This window comes from Rana temporaria, chromosome 7 (assembly GCF_905171775.1).
Source record: "Rana temporaria chromosome 7, aRanTem1.1, whole genome shotgun sequence".
In the NCBI taxonomy this organism is placed as follows: Eukaryota; Metazoa; Chordata; class Amphibia; order Anura; family Ranidae; genus Rana; species Rana temporaria.
The window spans coordinates 99,468,344-99,493,516 of NC_053495.1; the positions used below are offsets into that span (position 1 = coordinate 99,468,344).

Sequence of the window (25,173 nt, forward strand, 5' to 3'; positions counted from 1 at the left end):
CCGCTATCCGATCTGATCCTGCCCACCAAATCCAGATGGATGGTGGTCCTATTTTTCTTTTTTTTTAGATTATAATTTTTTTATTATTTTAAAACAAATCAGTACAACACATATACATTATATATATATATATATAAAAAAAAAAAAATACATAACAGAACATTATTTAAAAACAACAGTCACAGTCCATCTTATTATTATACATCCCCTTTAACCTATGGTCCTATTTTTCATCCACCCGACGAATGGGATCAGATGAAAATGGACAGGAGGTGCAATTTCATCTGGTCTCCCCATAGAGGAGAGTGGGACTCTGACAGGTCCATCTCTGCACAGTGAGCAGAGACAGACCTGTCATCCACCTGCTCAGCGAGAATCAATGGAGTGATCTCCCAGTGAGCAAGCAGAATCTGTATAACAGAGGCACCCATGTGAAAGGGGCCTTACATATACCCAGTGAAGTGACTGGCCTCTGTGATACACATAAATGAAACATATCCTCCAACATAAGTTGTTCCTATTTATCTGCAGTCTTCTTTACATCTGTGCACAATTTATAAATCTTGTCTAAGCTGTCAGGAAAAAAAAGAAAGCAGAGCGCTGAAGTTACACTCTGCAGAGCTCAGGGTGGAGAGCTGATTGGAGGGAAGGGACACACCCCCCTTCACACAGGAACAGAGCTGAGGCTGTCAATCAGCTGGAGGTCCCTTTCCTGTCATCTTTTTTTCTCTTAAGCCTCGTGTACACATGATCCGATTGTTGACAGGGATTGTCTGATGACAGACTGTTGGCCTAAAATCTGACCGTTAGTACGCTCCTTCAGACAAATGTTGGATGGCAGGATAGTAAATTTTCGGTGGAAAACGGTCTGTTGTCAGATTTTTGTATAGTCTGTACAAAATTCCGTAGTACAAAAGCGCATGCTCAGAATCAATGCTCACCAAACACATTAGCAGAAGGTGCCCAAAAGGTGGTGCTCAAGAGATGAAATTCCACATAGTACGTCACTACGTTTGTGTTTGTTGGTCAACAATTGTGTTCCGTTAGTATGCAAGACAAAATCCAGGGACACGCCCTTTTGACAAAAGTCAGATGCTCGGTTGGCCAAAAATCGGATCGTGTGTACGAGGCTTTAGCCCTGGTTCACACTGGGTACGATTTGGAACGATTTGAGATGCGATTTGACATGTCAAATCGCATCTCAAATCGGCGGCAATGGCACTGTCCTAATCAGTGCGACGCCGCATCTGTGATTTCAAAAAGTAGTTCCTGTACTACTTTTTGCGATTTTGGGCCGCGATTTACATTAAATTGCTGCCGCGAAATCGCGGTAAAATCGCGAATTTTACTGCGATTTTGAATTCGCAGCAGTGTGAACCTAGGCTTAGTGTCAGGAAAACTTGGCAGAAATAGATCATGCTAATAGCAGAGGAACAAAGCAGCAGACAGAAATCACACTTATTGTACACACAAAAGAAGATAAGGCACTAGGATGATACATACATGAGCCTTAACATACGTGACAACACAAAAATAACTTGTCCAGTATAAAAGCATACAACCACATTTAATCCGGGATAACCATTGATTGTTCAGTCCATCATTATTTACTGCTTGTCATAAGCCCAGTGCCAGATTGAGCAATCAATGGTTATTTTGGATCATATGTAGATGTTCATTTTTATACTGAACAAGAAATCACACCAAGCTCTCTCAATTGAGACAAGAACACACTATAGAAGAATATGCTTTGTTCTGAGGTTTACAACTACTTGGATAGTTTTTACACACTTAAAATCTGCATTTTTGGCTAGAACGTTAATTTAAATCCCCAGAGCATTATATACCTTATTTTCTGAACACAGAGGATATGTAGAATGAAAAGATAGCAGTTGTAATTTTTTATGCTGAAAAAAAATAAAAGATACCAAATATGTCAATGAACACAGATAATCATTACTCAAGCCAGGACCCATGCAGGAGCTGGGAAGACTGGTGTCCAAGCTTGTACTGTCTCCATACTTATGTAGTATACAGCATCCGAAAATAAGATCCAGCCAGCAACTCAGTATCATCCAGATATGGTGAAGTCTATTAACTACATGGTCAGTACACTATGAATATACTAATCTGTTTCAGCCGCCAGGCCTTACTTATTGTTCGAGACCCGAGGAAAGAGGCCACACCTTCTAAAATGCATTATAGCAACCATCAGCATCACTTTGTCAGCTGTTCCAGCTTGTGCATTAAGTGTCTGTGGAGTCCAGTCAGGTTCCCTTATCAGAGGACTTCCGTTATGAGCGGGCGGCTCACATACAACTTGTCGTGGCTGAACGTTATCCCACTGGGACTACTTATCAACACTCTGTCTGAACCCTGCCTGGAGCCCTATGTGTCGGAAACATATCACAGCACAACTACAAATGCTTTTGTTCAAAGAACACAATGCGAGTGTTTCTTTGTATCTCTATTCAATAAATGGTGTTGCACTAGGGGCTGATGTGCTCCATCTCTTTCTTTGTATCTTACTCATTGTCTGACAGGCTTCCTCGGACACAGGGAATTACTGTTATTGATATCCGGTATCATGTGATCGCTACAATTGGTTATAGCAATCACGATAACAATATAACAACCTGTCATGAATGGATTTCCATTCATGAACAGCTTGCCTACTGTTGTGATCTGTGATTTACCCAAAGCAATCACATGGTACCTGGCTACCTGCACCATGTGATTAGCTTAGCCAGTCACAGATCACAACCATAAGCAAGCTGTTCATGAATTGTTATCACATTCATGACAGGTCAAACTATTGCATATACAGTAATAAAGTGTATAAGCAATAACAGTGTAAAAAAAAAAAAAAAAAACTCCCCCAGAGTAGTACAGTGTCACTATGGTGACAGCGAGCTACTCTGATGACAGGATGTAAAAGAAAAAAAAATGCACTTCAATGCATGTTAAAACATGCACTGCACATCCACACACTGCAAGGGGCAAACGTGTATGGATACTTGGGAGCCGAAGGGTAACACATCTAACTTCCTATGGAATTACATTGTTATACCCATAAAAATAACATTTTGAGAGGAGATTACCCTAACAGCCATAATGCTTTTTCTTACTACAGAAGGAGATAGAAACGTAGAAATTCCCAGAATAGAATCATGATGTTACTTTTATTAGAATATTTTCATCCCTAGCTTGAAACATCTTGAATTCTACATGCCAAAGACTTTCAGGATCAAACATATGTGTAATAGAGATTGTTACAGGGGGATTTGGGAAAGTGGGACTTTAAAAGAAGTCATGACTGGGTAGAGTCATGCACCTCCATCCCTGTCATGTTGATGAAATGGGAGCAAAATTGCAACACAGCAAGGTTGCAGAAAAAAGGTGGGACTTTGAATAAATGTGTAATAGAGGTTTGAAAAAGTTAATGTAAAAGAATACTTAGAAAATTACAATTCAAAAATGCAACAGTCCCATCACATACTGTATAATATAAATCTAGTAAATAAATTGATACATCTGATTTAGAGGGCCATTGGGAGAGAACCTCAGCCTCTATGTCAAGTATATCTAATATTAATTATTTCATACATTTCAGTTTCATACTTTTGATTCATGCTTTTATATTTTCATCCTACCTTTTTATTTTTTTTCTCCCAGCAAAGTAACCTGGTCATAAACTCTTCTTTAATTATTTTGTAATACCGTATTTTCCGGCGTATAAGACGACCCCCTAATTTTCCAGGAAAAATTTTGATTTTGGGATATACTCGCTGTATAAGACTACCCCCTTCTTACTGTCTTTCTGGAAGCTGAGGGGGAGCCAGAACCGCTGACAGAAACAGGCTTTTTCAAATCTCACTGTGCCATTACATTCCTCACTGTGCCATTACATTACATGCCCAGACTGTGCCACTGTGCCATTACATGCCCCCACATTGCCATTGTGCCATTACATGCCCCCACATTGCCACTGTGCCATTACATGCCCCCACATTGCCATCACTTGCCCCTCACATTGCCATTGTGCCATTACATGTCCCCACATTGCCATCACTTGCCCCCACTGTGCCTGAACTTGTTGCCCACCTCAGTGCAATAACACTCACTTTTTTTCCCCAGCGCTGACAGTCTAACATGCTGCGATCGCGAGCGTGAATGATTTCAAAGCCGCGCCTTCACTGCAGAGTGTTCTGTGATAGGAGGAACAAAAATCTTCCCAGCAGCGCCTCTTATGTTTTCCGCCTATCACGGACGTCTTCTCATCTCGTCCGAGGATGAGAAGGCATCTGTGATAGGAGGAACAAAGAACAGAGGCGCTGCTGGGAAGATTTTTGTTCCTCCTATCACAGAACACTCTGCAGTGAAGGCGCGGCTTTGAAATCATTCAGGCTCGCGATCGTAGCATGTTAGACTGTCAGCGCTGGGGAAAAAAAGTGAGTACGGAGACTGTACCCGGCGTATAAGACGACCCCCGACTTTGGATGCATGTTTTTGCATCCAGAAAGTTGTCTTATACGCCGGAAAATACGGTACATATATTTTACAAATAAAAACAAAATACAAACAAATATCTGGAGCATACATTTATTGGTGCAGACAAAAGGTTAAATTAAAAGTCTTGACCCGCATAAAATTTGCCAAGGAAGTCACTGGGTCGTGGACTCTCCGTTTCATGGAAATATCGCATAATATGGGTCCTTTGCTTCCAAACTTTTATGGTCTCTTCTAACTCCATCTTACCCTAAAAATAAACAAACAGATAACTGTTGGAAATATTGCAAACAATAAAGAGAAATGCTCATAACATACCTTACAAAAACATAAGGGACCCTGAGAATAGTACTACCATTGGTCACCATTTTACACACTGATCACTGTCCCAGTGTCCCCACACAGTGTAAACACACACGTCACCAAAATAGTGTCCTCACATAGTAAAAACACCTGTCCCTCACATATGTCCCAGTAAAATCATATGTCCCAATGATCATCTGCATACATATGCCCGTGATCATCTGCGCACATCTGTACATGATGCACAGTACATGAATATATAAGGCTGGAAGTCATTTAACCACTTGCTTCTATCACTGAGAATATTTTAAGCAACTGAAAAAACAGACTTATAAAACGATACTAGAGTTCTGACAGCACTTAACCACCTCCCACTGCACATATACAGGTGGGTGCTTCCTCCTGAGTGGATGTTCAGGAATGTCACTCAGAAGGAAGGGGGAAATCGACAGCACAGCGGCACAATCCCGATGTGCTCGTTTCACCCGGACACAGCACCTCTCCGATCGGCAGTAGGGCTCGGCGATTGGCCCTCCTGATCACATGAGGGCTGTGTCCAATCACAGCCATCATGTGATGTATATAGAGAGGCGGTTGCTATGCGATCGGCTCTCCTCACACAGAAGTTGTCAGAGAGGAGAGCTGACCGCTGTAGCCGGCCGGTGATCAGCTAGTATGAGCGTCTTTTTACAGCTTTTTACACACTGATCACCGTCCCAGTGTCCCCACACAGTGTAAACACACACGTCACTAAAATAGTGTCCTCATAGTAAAAACACCTGTCCCCCACATATGTCCCAGTAAAATCATATGTCCCAATGATCATCTGCATACATATGTCCGTGATCATCTGCGCACATCTGTACATGATCACACAAACCAATTATACACTTAACGGAATTTCTTTTTACCAAAGACATGTAGCAGAATACATTTTGGCTTAAATTTATGACAAAATTAGATTTTATTGAATTATTATTGAATGAGTTGTGAATAAATGCCAACAAAAGAAAGCCATTAGTGTGAACAAAATTTCATTTGGGTACAGTGTTGCATGACTGCGCAATTGTCATTGAAAGTGAGAGAGCGCTGAAAGCTGAAAATTGACCTGGGAAGGAAGGGGGTGAAAGTGGTTAAAGGAGTTGTAAATAAAAAAAAATGTTATGCTGAAATGACTGTTTACAGGGTATAGAGACATAATTAGAGGTCGACCGATATGGGTTTTTCTCTGGCCGATGCCGATATTTAGAAATCGCGGCGGCCGATAGCCGATTTATGATGCCGATTTTTTTGGGCCGATATGTTAAGCCGATTTTTCAGGCGCTTTTGGGCTAAACAGTAAAGTTAGCCCATATTTTTTTTTTTTGTCCAAAAGTTTTTATTGTGTGTGTGTGTGTGTGTGTGTGTGTGTGTGTGTGTGTGTGTGTGTGTGTGTGTGTGTGTGTGTGTGTGTGTGTGTGTGTGTATAATATATATATATATATATATATATATATATATATATATATATATATATATATATATATATATATATATATATACACACACACACTATATATATATATATATACACACACACACACATACATATATACACACACAGGTAATGAAAACTTTTGGATGAAAAAAAAATATGGGTTAACTTTACTGTTTAGTTATTTTTTTTTATTTGTTAAAGTATATTTTTTTTCCCCAAAAAAATGTGTTTAAAAGACCGCTGCGCAAATACCGTGTAACATTAAATATTGCAGCAATCGCTATTTTATTTCCTAGGGTCTCTGCTAAAATAAAATATATGTTTGGGGGTTCCAAGTAATTTTCTAGCAGAAAATACAGGATTTTTACTTGTAAGCAACAAGTGTCAAAAAAGATTTAGCCTTTAAATGGTTAAACTGAGAACTCTCCTACATGGAGTTCAGTTCATTGATAAGTAGCAACATTGTATATCTTTTCTCAAAACTTGGCAGGCTGCCCAGGAGAGAGAGAAGTCTTCTACGGAAGCTTCAGGCAACTTGCATTGACTTCTATTACAGAAGCTTTTTGCAAGTCGCGGTGCTGAAGTTTAAATCGGCTTTTTTAAAACACAAATCGGCCGATGCCGATTAATTAAAAAACGCCAAATATCGGCCGATATATCGGCCAGCCGATATATCGTTCGACCTCTAGACATAATAGTTAACGGATTCCTTTTAAAAACGATTAAAATCAATCATATAATGTACCTGCAGTTTCTAGTTTTGTTTTTGCATGTTGTTTCCTGCCTCTCTGCTGCACAGAGCCAATACAGGGCAGTGATGGTTTGGAAAACGAAACCGATTGGTGCTGTGGGGTTTTAGACACACACTAAATCACACCTCCTTGAAGTTAGTGACCACAGTGAAAAGCTCCCAGCACTGTGGTTATCAGGAAACAGACAACCAGGAAGTGTGGAGATCAGAGAAGAATTACAGCAACTTGAGAGCAAAAACGAACAATGAGGACATGAAAACAGCACTGCATTAAGGTAAAGGAAGCTATGAAGATTTTAAAAAAAATGTCCTTTACAAACCCTTTAAAGTATAACTAAAGGCAATTTTTTTTCTAGTTTTGGATAGATTGGAGAGGGAGTAGGACGCTTGTCAGGGCCCCCGTTGGGGAGATTCACGCTCTCCATTTGTCCTGTTTACCATCATCATTGAAAGTGAAAGTAAAAGGAAATCCCAAATTTTGGGTCGTCCCCAGAATAAGTAATAGAGGGAAAATCTTCCAATGGGGAAATTCGTTCTGGTGACCAGGGGGCCCCAGAGGAATTTTCTTAATTTGCAGAGATTTCCTCTGACTTCCTGTTTGGCTATGGGACAGAAAATGAGGGGAAATCACAATGGGACACAGGTGAAAAAAAAAAAAATATATATATATATATATATATATATATACGAGCAAAAATAAAATGTTTTGCCAATAGTAAATCGGATATCTTTTTACTGAAGCAAGCGTGAGCTTTGCTAAAGGAGCTCTAGCTTTAAATTAGCAGTGGGACAGTAACCTCTGAAGAGAGACCACTGCTTCCAGACAGAGCTACAATCCTTCTCTGCAACATGCTTTTCTACTTAGGCTGTGGCTGCTTTTAGAGTCTAAGACTCTGCACAACTTTGATGCACCTACAATGTATTGGAGCAGAGGTAGGATTAAAAGCGACTGTCATGACTGAAATATGTAATCATTGTAAGCCTCTTAAAAATGCTAGATGCCCGACTTGGTTTTACATTAGTATGTTTCAGTCACAGTTCCAGAACAAGTATTCTATAGTGTTAGAAAAGTGTACTTACCTCTGTACTTGTTCTGGATTAGCATCTCAGACAGCAGTGAAGTCAAAACATCACGTCAATAATGACAGCCTTCATCAACAGCTTGCCGACCATTGCACGCCGATATACGTCAGCAGAATGGCACAGGCAGACAAATGGGCGTACCTGTACGTGCCTTTAAAATTTGCCACCCAGCGGGCGCGTGCGCCCACCACATGCCTCGTGAGTGCGCCCGCGGGTCCCGGCAACTCAAGGTTTCGGGTGGCCGACAAAGGCAGAACAGGGGGATGCCTTTATAAACAAGGCATTCCCCTGTTCTGCCTAGTGACATGTCAGGGATCTACTGTTCCCTGTGATCGCCGACGTGTCACTGGTCGCCCCTCCCCCTAACAGTTAGAATCACTCCTTTCAGCGCCACCTAGTGGTTAACCTTCACTGCCCGTGGCATTTTCACAGTAATCAGTGCATTTTTTAGCACTGATCGCTGTAAAAATTACAATGGTCCTAAAAATGTGTCCGATGTGTCCGCCATAAAGTCGCAGTCAGGATTTAAAAATAAATAAATCGCAGATCGCAACCATTACTGGTAAAAAAAAAAAAAAAGAAATTATCCCCTAATTTGTAGACGCTATAACTTTTGCGCAAACCAATCAATACACGCTTATTGTGATTTTTTTTTTTTACCAAAAATATGTAGAAGAATACATATCGCCCTAAACAGAGGAACAAAATTTGTTATTTTTTTTTTTAAATTGGAGATATTTTACCAAAAAGTACAAAATATTGCTTTTTTCCCCTCCAAAATTTACACCAATAAACAATTGACAACATTTTTTTTTTTATAGAGCAAAAAATAAAAACCGCAGAGGTGATTAAATACCACCAAAAGAAAGCTCTATTTGTGGGGGGAAAAGGACGTCAATCTTGTTTGGGAGCCACGTCGCATGTCCACGCAATTGTCAGTAAAGCGATGCAGTGCCGAATCGCAAAAAGTAGCCCGGTCATTTGGCAGCCAAACGGTGCGGGGGGGGGGGGGGCTGAAGTGGTTAATTGCTCACGCCAATATTCTGTTGTCAAAGTGTGCATTTTCTAAATGCTGCTGTCCTGGAAATGGACTAGGGTATTCATGGGTTTACAGAAAGCCAACAAATGTTTTTGAAGGCATAGAATGTACAAAGTAGGATGTGATAAAACAAATCTTACTATCCTCTTTTTTTTTTTTTAAACTGTGTCCTTCACTTGCGCTCTGCAGAGCCCGATAGAACCAATACTGCTTAGCCGTATACAAGTAACCTCTTCTACTTCCCACAGTTCAGTTCTTCCACATCCAGTATACTTCAGGTTAGAGCTGCACGATTAATCATCAAGAATCGTTATCGCGATCTTTTTCCTGTTGCAATTCTTGACACAGGGTTTCACAATCTTTGGCATGAAAAGAATTTCCTCTCTACTCTCAGCCAAAAGTCAAAGTCTGGGCAGCCTGCCAAGTTTTGAATACATTCTTTATCAGTGGAAAGTTAAGTCTAAACATTGACTTACACCAGTGTTTCTCAATTCCAGTCCTCAGGCCCCCCCAACAGGTCAGGTTTTCAGGATTTCCATTATTTTGCACAGGTGATTTGATCAGTTTCACTGCCTTAGTAATCACCACAGCCTTTTCATCTGAGGGAAATCCTGAAAACCTGACCTGTTGGGGGGGCCTGAGGACTGGAATTGAGAGACACTGACTTACACCAAAGGAATTAAAGGAGTTGTAAAGGTAAAAGTTTTTTTACCTTAATGCATCCTATGCATTAAGGTAAAAAAACATCTGACAGCACCGCCCCCCCCCCCCCCCAAGCCCCCGTTTTACTTACCTCACCGTTCGAAAGTCCCGGGCGCGTGCTTGTCATCCTGCTCGGTTCCCAGCCTGGCCGTTGATTGGCTAGGCTGGGCGGATTGATAGCAGCGCAGCCATTGGCTGGCGCTGCTGTCAATCACAGCGGATGACGCGGCGCGCCGGGGGGCGGGGCCGAGTGATACAGTCGGCGGCTATGGCCGCTGCTGTATCACGGGAGCGCGCTCGCAAAAGCTTTCCACCATGCGAGGGAGCTCGCATGAACGTGGAAAGCTTTTGCGAGGAGGAGCCGAGACAGCCGCCGAGGGACCCCAGAAGACACGGATCCGGGTCACTCTGTGCAAAACGATCTGCACAGTGGAGGCAAGTATAACATGTTTGTTATTTTTAAACAAAAAAAAAAATTGTACCTTTAGTGTTCCTTTAACATCTGTATGTAAATTAGAAACGTTTAACCACTTAAACACCAAACTTTTCTGACAGCTCTTTTCAAGTTAAAATCATTTTTTTTTTTTTGCTAGAAACTTAGAACCCTCAAACATTATATAATTTTTTAATAGAGACCCTAGAGAATAAAATGGCGGTTGTTGCAATATTTGATGTTGCACTGTATTTGCGCAGTAGTGTTTTTTGGGAAAAAATTACTTTAATAAATAAAAAAATAAAAAAAACTAGCCAGTAAAGTTAGCCCAATTTTTTTTTGTATAAATGTAAAAGATTTTACGCCGTGAGAATCGTGATCTTCATTCTAAGCCAAAAAATCGTGATTCTCATTTTGGCCAGAATCGTGCAGCTCTACTTCAGGTGCACACACCTCTGTACACATCAGACCTCTCTTTCCATTTTCTTTTTGTAAATAGATGGAAAACTGGCAATAAGACCATATTCAGAGAGTAGTGGTTGATGATTCTCACTCTGAATGGTCTAGGGGTGTTAGTGGTGTACCCCAAGGTTCAGACCCTTACTTTTTAGCATAATTATAAAATGATACAAGATCTGGGATTAAACGTACCATTTCTGTCTTTGCAGATGACACCAAGCTTTGCTGTGGAAGAACATTCTTACAGGATGTCTCCAACTTACAAACCGACCTCAATGCTCTGTCTGATTCACCGCGGCCCAGTCTCCCTGAAGTGGGGACAGGGTATCTGTCAAAGACAGGTATTCGAAAGGTGCCAGATGTGGGTAGTAAAAGGGAAGAGAAAACATTTTGCTCCTGTACAAATTAGTAAGAGCTCATCTGGAATATGTAGTTCAGTTTCGGGCACAAAAAGGATATCGGGGAACTGGAGAAAGTGCAGATAAGAGCAACCAAACTGATAAAGGCATGGAGGAGCTCAGCTATAAGATTAAAAGAACAGAATTTATTCCCCCCCTAAGAAGAGGGGATTAAGGGGTGAAATCATGAACATGTATAAGTGGTCCATATAGTGAACTTGGTGTTGAGTTATTCACTTTAACCGCTTAAGGACCGCCCACGCCATATATACGTCGGGAGAATGGCACGGACAGGCATTATCACGTACCTGTACGTGGCCCTTTAAATGCCTGTCATGTGGTCGCAAGCGCACAACCCTGCCGCCTTCTCTGAGTCGGACCGTGGGTCCTGCGGACGATCCTCTCACGGAGGTATAGAGCGGGGAGATGCTTGTGTAAACAAGCATCTCCTTGCTCTGCCTAGTGAGAATGACACTGATCTCGGCTCCGTGTACTCTGGGCGGAGATTAGTGTCATGCGACATAGAGCCCATCCCCCCTACAGTTAGAAACACAATGCAGGAAACACTTAACCCCTACAGCGCTACCTAGTGGTTAACCCCTTCACTGCCATTTTCACAGTAACCAGTGCATATTTATTGCACTGATCGCTGTGAAAATGACAATGGTCCCAAAAATGTGTCAAAAGCGTCCACCATAATGTTGCAGTCACAATTTTTTTTATATATATATATATATATATATATATATATATATATATATATATATATATATATATATATATATATATATATATATATATATATATATATATATATATATATATATATATATATATAGTTGTCCCGATACCAGTATCGGTACCGAGTATTAGCGGGAGTACTCGTACTCCCGCTAATACCCCCGATACTAAAATAGAATACTCCCCCACCGCCGCTGCCACGTTAATCACCGCGGCGGGGAACATTACAGACAGCGTTCGTTTGAACAGCTGTTTTCCCCGCTGCGCATAGACACTCCCCCTTGGACGGATCGTCTATGCGCAGCGGGGAAAACAGTTGTTCAAACGAACGCTGTCTGTAATGTTCCCCGCCGCGGTGATAACAGTAGGTACGGGGGACAGTGGCTGCTGTACGGGGGACGTGGCTGCTGTACGGGGGACGTGGCTGCTGTACGGGGGACATGGCTGCTGTACGGGGGACATGGCTGCTGTACGGGGGACATGGCTGCTGTACGGGGGACATGGCTGCTGTACGGGGGACATGGCTGCTGTACGGGGGACATGGCTGCTATACGGGGGACATGGCTGCTATACGGGGGACATGGCTGCTATACGGGGGACATGGCTGCTATACGGGGGACACGGCTGCATTTGGGGACACATTTAAAAAAAAAGTATCGGTATTGGCGAGTACATAAAAAAAAGTATCGGTACTTGTACTCAGTCCTAAAAAAGTGGTATCGGGACAACCCTAATATATATATATATATATAATTAGATCGGTTTGCACAAAATTTATAGCGTTTACAAAATAGGGGATAGTTTTATTATAATTTTTTTTTTTTACTACTAATGGCGGCGATCAGTGATTTTTTTCGTGACTGCGACATTATGGCGGACACATCGGACAATTTTGACACATTTTGGGACCATTGACATTTTCACAGCAAAAAGTGCTATAAAAATGCACCGTTTACTGTGAAAATGACAATTGCAGTTTAGGAGTTAACCACTAGGGGGCACTGTAGGGGTTAAGTGTGACCTCATATGTGTTTCTAACTGTAGGGGGCGGGGCTGGACGTGTGACATCAGTGATCGTCTTACACACATCTCTCCCAGTTCTTCCATTGGCCCCCATTACACTGTAATCGTGAATAGGACACTCATAGGACAGCCCCTTCATTTCAATGGGCTGCCCCATGTGCGGCAAAGAAGCACTTGCACCCTTTTGAGCTTCGAACATCCTGCATGGACAAGTGCCCCTATAGCAAGCAAATTATGTTGTATGATGTTTGCACAAATTTGTTTTAAATCTGTTACAGTTAAAATACATTACATTTTACCAAATGCAAACACAATATGATCTACAAATTTTATATGAAATATAAAAAGGATGAGATTGTGCAAAGTCGATACTAAATATATGAAGCCTTAAAATTGTGTACACACTACAATGCGCAAAACGATCACTAGGCCAACAACTTTTATAGCTCATCTACTTAACAACTAACCCTAAGGCCCAGTTCACACCCGATGCAGTTCTATTTTGTTTGCACCAATACAGTAAGTTCCGGTCAGTTTCTGCACCGAAAACTGACTGCATGGTGTGAACTAGAGCCATTGGAATACATGGAAAACACTGTGCATGCATTTTTAGTGCAGAAAAAAAATGAACACGGAACTGAACGGAATCTGGTGTGAACTGGCCCTTAAGGATAATCCTACTATCCCCAACACTTTGTTGTGTTCAGAGATACTCAAAATGTGGCACAATCAGCATTTAGGTCAGGGATCCTCAAACTACGGCCCTCCAGTTGTTGCGGAACTACACATCCCATGAGGTATTGTAAATCTCTGACATTCACAGACATGACTAGGCATGATGGGAATTGTAGTTTATTGAACAGCCGGAGGGCCGTAGTTTAGGTACCAACGTGCTCTAACTGCAAGTATGTGCATAGGTCTTATAATTTTTGTTGTAGTCAAGTAAAAAAATAAGTACGCCCCTAGAAATTGTTGATCTTTCTCAACATATTTGCAGGAAGAAAAAAAACGGATCTATAGATAAGGGCTTGGGATTAAAAAAAAATATATATAATAATTTGCATTTTTCATTTATTTAACAAAAAGGTTCACTAGGTGGAAAGTAGAGCTGCATGATTACTCGTTAAAGAATCAAAATCTCGATTCAACTCTCCTCACGATATTAAAACAGCATTTCCCGATTCTATGTAACAAGTGCAGAGAGTAATGGGCGTGGCCTGGCAAGCGATGGAGTAGGACGTGGGTGGAAGGAGCTCCTCTGGCTGACAATCCTGCAAAGTATCCTGGCTGATTAATTTTGCTGCAAAACTCCCTGAACAATACCTGGAAACATAGGGATAGGAGGGAGGCATGTCCCCACCTAAGAAAGCAGCTGCTGCGGCGGACAAACTGGCTAAATACCGCCACGATGGGGGAGAGGAGCAGGCCAAAGATGGCGCCGACCAGCCTCCGGGAGCGGATCGCCACGCGGCGGAGACGGCTAAAGTGCTGGAGGCCATAGCGGTACTGCAAGGGACACTGACAACCAAGATTGATGAAGTGAAAATAGACATTTCACTTATGAGGCAAGATTTGTCTGCGGTCCGGGATCGGGTCAAAGAGACAGAGGAACGTATTGGTGCTGCGGAGGATGTGCTGTATCCTATGCAACGGGCGGCGGAGGGGGTGCAGCGCCAACTTCAACAACTACACGCGCACCAAGACGAAATGGAGAACAGACTCCGCCGCTGTAACTTGCGCTTTATTGGGATACCGGAGTGCACAGAAGGCAGAGACCCAGCAGACTACTTGGAACAATTGCTAATTAAAATATATGGGAGAGAGGAGTTCTCCGCCATGTTTGCGGTGGAGAGGGCACACAGGATCCCAGCGAAACCACCTCCTGAAGGGGCCCCTCCCCGCACATTTATTGCTAAGTTCCTGAATTTTCGTGACAGGGATAAAATCATGAGACTGTCCCGGGAGAAGGGGAATATGCGGGTGGAAAATGTCCAGGTAGCAGTGTTCCCGGACTTCTCTACTGAAGTGCAGAAGAAGAGGTCTCAGTTTCAAGATGTGAAACGTCGCCTGCGTGTGTTGCATTTAAAATATGCCATGCTATTTCCAGCCAAACTGCGAGTGGAGGAAGATGGACGTGTACTATTTTTTGAAACCCCAGCAGCAGCAGCTGAATGGTTGGATCGGAAAGGGAGACAGGAGTGAGGCCTGCTATGGAAAATTTGTGAGTAACACACGGGGGGGACGGGGATAGACTGCACGTGGTGAGGGGGAAGGCAAAACCCCCCCCCCCCCCTATCCTGTATAGAGGTTTGCAAATGGGACTTGCTGCTGAATAATAAGTGGCTCATAGACTGGGACATTGCTTTTAGACTGTCCCTCATCCCCCATTTCGGGGGGAGGGGGTGTTAAAATGGTTTTGTTTTATGGGATCTTGGACATGGGGCCCGGGGAATAGTGTGGGACTGCATCGGGGATGGCCTGAGATTTGGTGTTGAACCCCTCCGGGGATCCGGGGGGAGGGGGGGCTGGAAGCCCCTTTTCAGACATGTTTTCATGCCGCAGTGGACAAGACAAGGATCCTGCAACAGCATACTAAAGCGGTGGGGACGGTACAGAGCACAGGTTCTGGAGAGCCAGAGGAGCAAATGAATAATACAATCTGGGAGATGTTATGTTTTCCCAGTATCGAATCCACGCATTGCTCAGTGAATAATCGTCCCGTTAGACGAGTGTATAATGGTCTAGCCATGATACACACAGGACCTAAGAACCGTGCCTCCAGACATATTTATCTGCTGGAAGAAGTATTCTTTTTCTTTTTCACATGGGTCCTGTTGGTTGGGGAATGTATGCTCACACCATGTTGGGGAGGTGCTGGGCTGGGTGGGGGGTGGGGAGTTACGAAAGACCAGGGCCACTGTTTGGTCCCTGAACGGTTGTTGTATTGGAGTATGTGGTTTATAGTTGGGATATGGCAAAGTAAATATGTTAAAACAGGAAAATGGGATATCCAAAGATTCATGAAAGATTCACAGGTGTATGAGATTGTTGTGCTGCAGATCCGACCCCGAAAGCTAGTTTTCATGGTACCATGACCTCTATTAAATTTCTAACGTGGAATGTGAGGGGGGTGAGAAACAAAATTAAGCGTACGGCGGCCCTAGCATATCTTAAAGCGCAAAAAGCGAACATTATTGCCTTAACAGAAACGCACGTTACCGGTCATCTACAGTCTGCACTGAAGCGCCCGTGGATTGGATGGGCCTATCATAGTACCCATTTCAGTTTTTCCAGGGGAGTCTCATTGCTGGTGTCAAAGGCCACCCCTTTTGAATTACTTACACTGGAGTCGGATCAGCAGGGGAAGTATTTATTCTTATATGTACGTATAGGGGGAATGCATATGGTGCTGATAGCATGTTATATCCCCCCTCCATACAGCTCGGAAGTCGTCACACTGGGGTTGGCATTTATGGCCAAGTACCCGACGGTGCCGGCTGTGTGGATGGGGGATTTCAATATGGTCATGGACCCTAGCCTGGATAGACCAGAAATGCCGGGAGGACATGTGGGGCCCCCCGGTCTGACCAGAATGGGACGTCTGATGAAAGAATTTGCGGTTGTGGATGTGTGGAGACAAAGAAACCCCAAGAGTAGGGCCTATACATGCCATTCAACCAGCCATGCTACTATGTCTCGCATTGACTACGTGTTAGTCTCGGCAACCCTGCTGCCGAGGGTGGGGGGGGCCGGGTTTGCTCCTAGGGCTCTGTCCGACCACTCGCCATGTTGGGTACAGGTATCATTGCCAGACAGGGCCCCTGTGAGGGGGTGGAGGCTCAACCCCTTTTGGTTGACAGCCTTGACTGATCATGAGAGCATAGAGAGGGAATTACAGTTTTTGCTCCCGGAGGGCCAGGGTTACACAGATATTAATTCCCGATGGGATACGTTCAAGACGCAGGCGAGTAAAGTACTAGACATTAGGATACGTAGGCTAAAACAGAACTCCAAAGTAGTTATGAATAGTGCAGAAGGCGCGCTGCAGGATCTTGAGACTGCTTTTAATAATCAGCCCACTATAGAGAATTTGACCAAGGTAAAAATGCAGACCAGGATGGTAACGCAGCTACATATGGAGAAGGCCAAACAGCGTATATTTTTCAGTAAGGCAAGAATTTATGAGCATGGGGAGAAAGCAGGGAAGATGTTGGCGTATTTGGCACACCTAGAGGATAGGCCGCCAGTGGTGGTCTCACTGAAAGAGCCGGATGGCTCGATTGTTGCGGACCCCCCAGTGGTGGCTGATAGGTTCAGACATTTTTATGAGGAACTATACAGATCTCAATGTACACACACGCCACAGGAAATACAAGCCTATCTGCACACACTACAATTTTCAAAGTTGAGCCGGGTACAAGTGCAGATGATGGAAGCTCCAATTAACACCCAGGATATAGCCACGGCGTTATCGCAACTGGCCAAGTCCAAGGCTCCTGGTCTAGACGGCCTCCCGTTAGAGTTTTATACTACGTACTCAGAAACACTAATCCCCAGATTGAGGGCATTATACCTTTCTATATTTGAATCGGGAACCCTCCCCTCCTCCATGCAGGAAGCACAGATAATTGTTCTTCCTAAACCGGGCAAGGATCATTACTACCCGGAATCTTATAGGCCAATATCTTTGCTTCCGGTGGACATTAAAATCTTAGCTAAGATACTGGCATCTAGATTGAATTCGGTGATACTATCACTGATTCATGGGGACCAAACGGGGTTTATGCCAGGAAAGAACACAGCAATGAACATCAGGAGGCTATTTATGAACATTCAAGCGCAGCATGACAATGTAGGAACCCGGGTGGTAGTTGCTTTGGATACAGCCAAGGCATTCGATTCAGTCGAGTGGCTATACCTGTGGGAATGTCTGAAATGCTATGGATTTGGCCCGCGATTCATTAAATGGGTGCAGCTACTCTACCAGACCCCCAAGGCAAGGGTGTTCGTGAATGGGTGGCTATCAGAACAGATTTCCCTGGAGAGAGGTACGAGACAGGGATGCCCCCTGTCTCCGCTGTTATACGCGCTGGCAGCGGAGCCATTGGCGATTGCCATCAGACATAGCTCGGAGGTGGTGGGACTCAGGAAGGGAGACACCTGGGAAAAGATCGGCCTATATGCGGATGACACAATTCTATATCTAGAGGACCAGGGCCCCTCATTAAGAGCAGCACTGAATATTATAGAAGAGGTAGGGAGATTCTCAGGCTTACGGATTAATTGGGATAAATCCAAAATTCTCCCTCTGGATCAGTTCCCCCCCCCCGCAGTGTCGCATGACTTACCACTACAGAGAGTGGCTGAAGTGAAATACCTAGGGGTAATGGTCACAAGGAATCTTAGAGATTATGTCCCTCTGAATGTGGAACCGCTATTTGCGGTGGTTAAAGCTAGAACACAGGCATGGGCGAAACTACCACTAGGGGTGATGGGACGAATAAACTTGATCAAGATGATCCTACTACCCAAAATCCTATAGATGGTATGGCATGCTCCCCTTTATATACCCCTTAAGACGTTTAAACAACTGGAAGCTATCTTAAATTCTTTTGTGTGGGGAGCAGGCAGGCATAAGCTGGCATGGAGTACACTGCAAAATCCGAATACAGAAGGAGGGTGTTCACTCCCTGATTTGCAGGATTATTACATAGCGTCGCAATTGTCGCATTTCTACTACTTTAACACGTCAGAGTCGCAGAGGTATAGGTCCCTAGTCTGTAATAAGCCGGATAGCCCTCTACATACTCCTATACAGGCAATCTTTAGAAGAGGTCATGGAGGATGCAGGACCACTAGATTTGGGGCGGAAATGCTTGCGCACCATCAAAAGGTATGGGATGTGGGCCTTAAAAAACAAGGAGAGAGTCACATACATACACATACCCCGCTGTGGAAAAATAGTTCCTTGCCAGAGTTAGACACGGTCCCAGATGCAGGGGTATGGGCTGCGTATGGGATACTGTATCTCTCCCAGGTTATGTTGGACACGGGCCCAAAGCCATACAATAGTCTCAGGGAGGAATTTTCCCTTCCGCCGCAACTCCACTTTAGATACTTGCAACTCAGGCACGCACTTAGAGCCCAGCTGGGCCCAGCTGGTATAGAAGTGAGTGCCCCACAGGTGTTGGATGTGATTTTTGGGAGGGAATCCACTGGGCTCACATCCAACTGTTACTATGTCATTAGGAGACGTAGGACTAGCAAGATAGCGCAGACAGCCAAATTAAAGTGGGAGAGAGACGTAGGCCCCATAGAGGACACGGAATGGGAAGAGGTGCTGGAGGGGGTTAAAGCTGCGTCCCCTAAGATGTCAGACAGGTTAACTCAACTGTATATACTACACCAGGCATATATCACGCCACAGAGAGTGGCGAAGTTTCGGACCAATAGGAGCCCTAGGTGTCCCATGTGCGCGGTTGAGGAGGGGTCCTTCTACCATATGATGTGGCACTGTTCGGATGTACAAGCATACTGGCTGCAGGTGACTCAATTTCTACATGATAACATGGGATCCCCGGTGGGAATGGACCCAAAATTGTGTTTGTTGGGACTGTTGCCCGATGTGGATATAGAGAAGTACCAAGCAATTTTTATGAATGAAACGTTATTCCTGGCTAGGAAGGCAGTGGCCAAGGTATGGATGCAAACGGAGGCGCTGAGGGATTGGAAAAAGGATGTAAATGCTATTCTCCCTTACAGGAAAATGATTTATACACATAGAGGGAGACCGCAAAAATTTTCTCAAGTATGGGACAGGTGGCTGGAAGATGGTGAAACATGCACAGTTTGAGTACAGAGGCGTCAAAGCATGGGGTGTGAATGAGAGGGGAAGGACGGGGGGGGAAGTCATTTGGGACCTAGCAGATGTACGATCCATACAGAAGGTCCTTTTGTGTTTTTTCTTGCTTTCTTTGATGTACAGGGTCGGAAGGTTTATCTCTGTATGTTAATGCCGGGGGATACACCTGTTGAAGGGAATGGAGCGAATTTGGATAACCATAATTGTTTGTTTTTTGCCAAAGAATGTATGGGGAATGTTGACCCATTGTTACAAATACTTATGTGCCTGTTTATACATTTTAATAAACTTGGATTTTTTGGGAAAAAAAAACAAGTGCAGAGAGTTCTCTGCTCACTTCTGATAGCTTAAAAAAAAAAAATCCAGGCAGCCTGCCAAGTTTATCACAAGATAAAGAGAAACAATGTAACATTTAGTTATTTATATAAAAAAATATACCTCTCTCTCTGCTAAATTATATATATATAGACCCTAAAGAATAACATGACAGTTGTTGCAATATTTTATGTCACACTGTATTTGCGTAGCGGACTTTCAAATGCATTTTTTTTTTAACCACTTAAGCCCCGGACCTTTAGGCAGCTATATGCCCAGGCCAGGTTTTGCGATTCGGCACTGCGTCGCTTTAACAGACAATTGCGCGGTCTTGCAACGTGGCTCCCAAACAAAATTGACATGCTTTTTTTCCCTACAAATAGAGCTTTCTTTTGGTGGTATTTGATCATCTCTGCGGTTATTATTTTTTGTGCTATAAACAAAAATAGAGCGACAATTTTGAAAAAAATTCAATATTTTTTACTATAATAAATATCCCCCAAAAACACACATATATATATATATATATATATAAAAAAAATGTTTTCCTCAGTTTAGGCCGATACGTATTCTACCTATTTTTGGTAAAAAAAAAAACAAAAAAAAAAAATGCGATAGGCGTTTATCGATTGGTTTGCGCAAAATTTATAGCGTTTGCAAAATAGAGGATGGTTTTATTGCATTTTTTTTTTTTACTACTAATGGCGGCGATCAAGCGATTAATTTCGTGACTGCGACATTATGGCGGACACATTTTTGGGACCATTGTCATTTTCACAGCAAAAAATGCATTTAAATTGCATTGTTTATTGTGAAAATGACAGTTGCAGTTTGGGAGTTATCCACAGGGGCGCTGAATGAGTTATGTTTCACCTAGTGTGCGTTTACAACTGTAGGGGGGTGTGGCTGTAGGTCTGACATCATCGATCGTGTCTCCCTATATAAGCGATCACATGATCGATGCAGCCGCCACAGTGAAGCACGGGGAAGCCGTGTTTACATACGGCTCTCCCTGTTCTTCAGCTCCGGGGAGCGATCGCGAGGGGGCGGCTAGAAACGAATAGCCGCGCCCTCATCCCGGATCGCTCCCTGAGGCTTACTGACTGCCGCATGTACCGGGGGGGGGGGGGGGGGGGGATCCCGATCGGACCCCCGACCCGTGAAAAGGCAGCGACGTGCAGGAACGTCGTTCTGCCTGTCCGTGCCATTTTGCTGACGTATAAGTACATGTGGCGGTCGTTAAGCGGTTAAATACACTTTAATGAATAATAAAAAAAAAAAAAAAAAAAAACACAGTAAAGTTAGCCCGTTTTTTTGTATAACGTCAAAGATGTTACGTCACGAGAATCGTGATCTTTATTCCAATAAATTTTTGCCAAAATCATGCAGATCTAGCGGAAAAGTATAAAAAGCAGAAGCACCTTAAGCTTTAGAATACGATCAGGACGGGAGTATAAAAAGAAAGTAAGTCTTTACCTTGATTACAAGTAAATCAATCACTCTTGGGTCTGTGACATGTGCATTCTTCTGAAATAGCTCCCTCACCTTGTCCCGTCCTTGCTTCACACTGATGTCCAGCTGATAAACATGTACTGGAAAAAGGAAGAAAAGATTTACATATAGAAGTGCTTACATGCAATGTTTCACAGGTCAGAATCGAGGAATAAACAAAGCTGACATGCAGGTCCAATACTGCATAGTAAACCATCGCTCTCCGGACAACCTTTCCGCATTACAATAGGCCACCTGTAAACAACACAAAGCTCCTTTTGACAGCGGCGATGTGCCGTTTCCCCCCCTGCAAAACAGGAAATAAAAACCGCCATATCCCTTGGTAAAATCAGCACCCATTACACATAGTAAACATTTTTACACACATTTAAACCTTTGATTGCCCCAGATGTTAACCCCTTCCTAGCCAGTGTCAATGTATTTTATTAGCACTGATCTGTATTAATGCCACTGGAGATGTCAGTGACAGTTAGTCATCAGCTCCCACCAACTATCAGATTGACTGACATCCCGCTATAAGTCGCTGATCGCCGGCATTACTAGTTTAAAATATATAAAAATTCCAATATATATTTTTTAGGCGCTAGAACTCTCACAAAAAACAAATCAATATACACTTTGTGGGATTTTCCCTTACCAAAGATAAGTAGCAGAATACATTTTTGCCTAAATGTATACAGAAATTAAAATATAAAATATATATATATTATATCATTTTTTCACAAAATGTATGATTTTGTTTATAGCAAAAAAAAAAAAAAAGTGATGATCAAATACTACCAAAAGAAAGCTCTATTTGTAAGATAAATGTATATAAATTGTGTTTGCATACAGCGCTGCATGGCCGTGCAATAACCAGTTAAAGTAGCACAGTGTTGAATAGCAAAAAATGGCCTGGTCATCATAAGGGGGGTAAAACCTTCCAGAGCTCAAGTGCTTAACCACTTCACTGCCATAGGAAGCATTAAGGTGAAAAAACACAAACCTTTAGGCTGCATTCACACTATAGCGTACTGAATCGCTGCGTTTTGTCCCGTGAATTGCGGCGGCAAATAGCGGCGTTTTGTACCGCGATACGCGGCGACAAAACGCCGCGATTGTGAATGCAGCCTGTGACCCCCTCTATGGAGATGGTTCACATCTCCTAGCCGAACGCCGAAAGACGCCTGAAAAAAAGGTCCGGGACCTTTTTTCAGGCGGCAGGCGTGGAGATGTGAACCATCTCCATAGAGGGCAATGCTAAAGCATCCCTCTGGCGTGTCGGGGCCGCAGCGGCGTTCACACTACAGGCGTATATACGCCTAGGTGTGAACGGGGCCTTACAACCCCTTTATGGCTTTTAAAGCGTCACCTATGGAGAATTTTGGGAACATATCACAGTCATGCGCAATTTAAGGACTTGCCAGATTTTTTAGATTTTCATCTTTATATTCTACCAACAAATTGTGAATTATATTGTGTGTGCGCGCACTAAGCCCCGGTTCACTCTGCCGTGACTTGTCATGCGACTTGAGTGTTCCAAGTCACATCCCATTAATGACAATGGAACCGTCCTAATTGGTGCGGCAAGTCACAGTGACTTTGAAAAAGGTTCCTACTTTGGGGCAACTTTGTCACAACTTGCATTGACATCTGTTAACGAAGTCGCAGGCAAGCCGCAATGGAGTCGAGCAGGATGCCTGCTGTCAAAGTTGCACGAGTTTGATAAAGCGGATTACGTTTTTTTTTGTGCACGTTTGACAACCAGCTGTGACATGAACCTTTTCTGTATTCCCCGGAGTCTCGGCTTTCAGAACTTAAAGATTCTGGTGGTTTGAAGTCATTTCATGGGCAAACTATGAATCATTGCAGTAGAGGGGATCTGGTTCATTAGAATAAAAACATGAAAATAAATGATTCCGGTCGTGCAGGCAGCTACAGATATGGGGTGCGATTATTATACTCTGTATGTCTAGGGTGGTAAGTCACAGCACACAGGGCGGCAAGTCACAGCGCAATATGTCTAGGGTGGTAAGTCACAGCACACAGGGTGACTTAGGTCACAGGATAAGTCACTGCACGATAATTCACCGCGCACAGGGGCGATAAGTCACAGCGCACAGGGGCGATAAGTCACAGCGCACAGGGGCGATAAGTCACAGCGCACAGGGGCGATAAGTCACAGCGCACAGGGGCGATAAGTCACAGCGCACAGGGGCGATAAGTCACAGCGCACAGGGGCGATAAGTCACAGCGCACAGGGCGATAAGTCACAGCGCACAGGGGCGATAAGTCACAGCGCACAGGGGCGATAAGTCACAGCGCACAGGGGCGATAAGTCACAGCGCACAGGGCGATAAGTCACAGCGCACAGGGCGATAAGTCACAGCGCACAGGGCGATAAGTCACAGCTCACAGGGCGATAAGTCACAGCGCACAGGGCGATAAGTCACAGCGCACAGGGCGATAAGTCACAGCTCACAGGGCGATAAGTCACAGCGCACAGGGGCGATAAGTCACAGCGCACAGGGCGATAAGTCACAGCGCACAGGGCGATAAGTCACAGCGCACAGGGCGATAAGTCACAGCGCACAGGGCGATAAGTCACAGCGCACAGGGGCGATAAGTCACAGCGCACAGGGGCGATAAGTCACAGCGCACAGGGGCGATAAGTCACAGCGCACAGGGGCGATAAGTCACAGCGCACAGTGGCGATAAGTCACAGCGCACAGGGGCGATAAGTCACAGGGCGATAAGTCACAGCGCACAGGGCGATATGTCCCCCTCCAGGAAGGAGAGAGCTCTCACAAGGTGACCGTCCAGCAAGGTCGGAGGGAACAGAGGCGCCCTCCTCTCCTGCCAGGCTCACCTGTATTGGGCACCTCCCGGTAGAAGGCTCGGTACAAGTCTCGCACCCTCCGTTTTGCTTCTCCCACGTCTCTGCTGAGAATTGGCTTTACAGCCCCGACTGTTCTCGTAAGGGCAGCTTTCCCAGAAGCTGCCATCTTCCTTCAGCCGAACAGCACAGCGCATGTGCACCGTCACCTGACCAACCAATCACAGCTTGATATCCTTCCACACACGCTTATTCCCGAGCGCGTCTCCGCCACCACTTTCTGCGCATGTGCCTCTCGTCTCTCACGCATTGCTAGACTGTTAGTCACAGTCAGTCATTTACATGGTGGAGGGTTTGTATATTCACATAGAGGAGTCAGTTATACATTCAACCTTATGTTTACTGTACTATGTGACTGTAAATCATATACAGTATATAATAATTCAAGGCTGTATAGAGAATAGGTGTTATTTATTTATAGTCACAGGAACATAAAATGCATGGAGTTTGTGGTTTAACCACTTGACTTCCGGAAGATTTACCCCCCCCCCCCCACGACCAGGCAATTTGATAAAAGGCACTACATTACTGTAACTGACAATTGTCGTACGGCACTGTACACAAATACAATTCATGTCCTTAATTCTTTTACACAAATAGAGCCTTCTTTTGGTGGTATTTGATCACCTCTGTGTTTTTTTTTTTCACACTCTAAACCGACAATTTTGAAAGAAATATATATATATATAAC

General features: G+C 43.8%; 1 protein-coding gene across 1 annotated transcript; it reads right to left on the bottom strand.

Moving 5' to 3' along the window:
* Positions 1-4,586: 4,586 nt before the first annotated feature.
* NDUFA6 (NADH:ubiquinone oxidoreductase subunit A6) lies at positions 4,587-24,638 on the bottom strand. The gene is made up of 3 exons (XM_040359748.1): positions 24,456-24,638; positions 21,572-21,687; positions 4,587-4,759 (listed from the first exon to the last, which is right to left on the bottom strand). The coding sequence occupies exons 1-3, from the start codon at positions 24,589-24,591 to the stop codon at positions 4,628-4,630; spliced, it is 384 nt and encodes a 127-aa protein (XP_040215682.1). The 5' UTR covers positions 24,592-24,638; the 3' UTR covers positions 4,587-4,627.
* Between the last annotated feature and the right edge of the window lie 535 nt (positions 24,639-25,173).

Coding starts and splice junctions, on each gene's coding strand:
- NDUFA6 (XM_040359748.1), bottom strand. CDS start 24,591: ATGGCAGCTTCTGGGAAAGCTGCCCTTACGAGAACAGTCGGGGCTGTA. Junction 21,688..24,455: donor CCGGGAGGTGCCCAATACAG/GTGAGCCTGGCA, acceptor TCCTTTTTCCAG/TACATGTTTATCAGCTGGAC. Junction 4,760..21,571: donor TTGATTTACTTGTAATCAAG/GTAAAGACTTAC, acceptor GTTTATTTTTAG/GGTAAGATGGAGTTAGAAGA.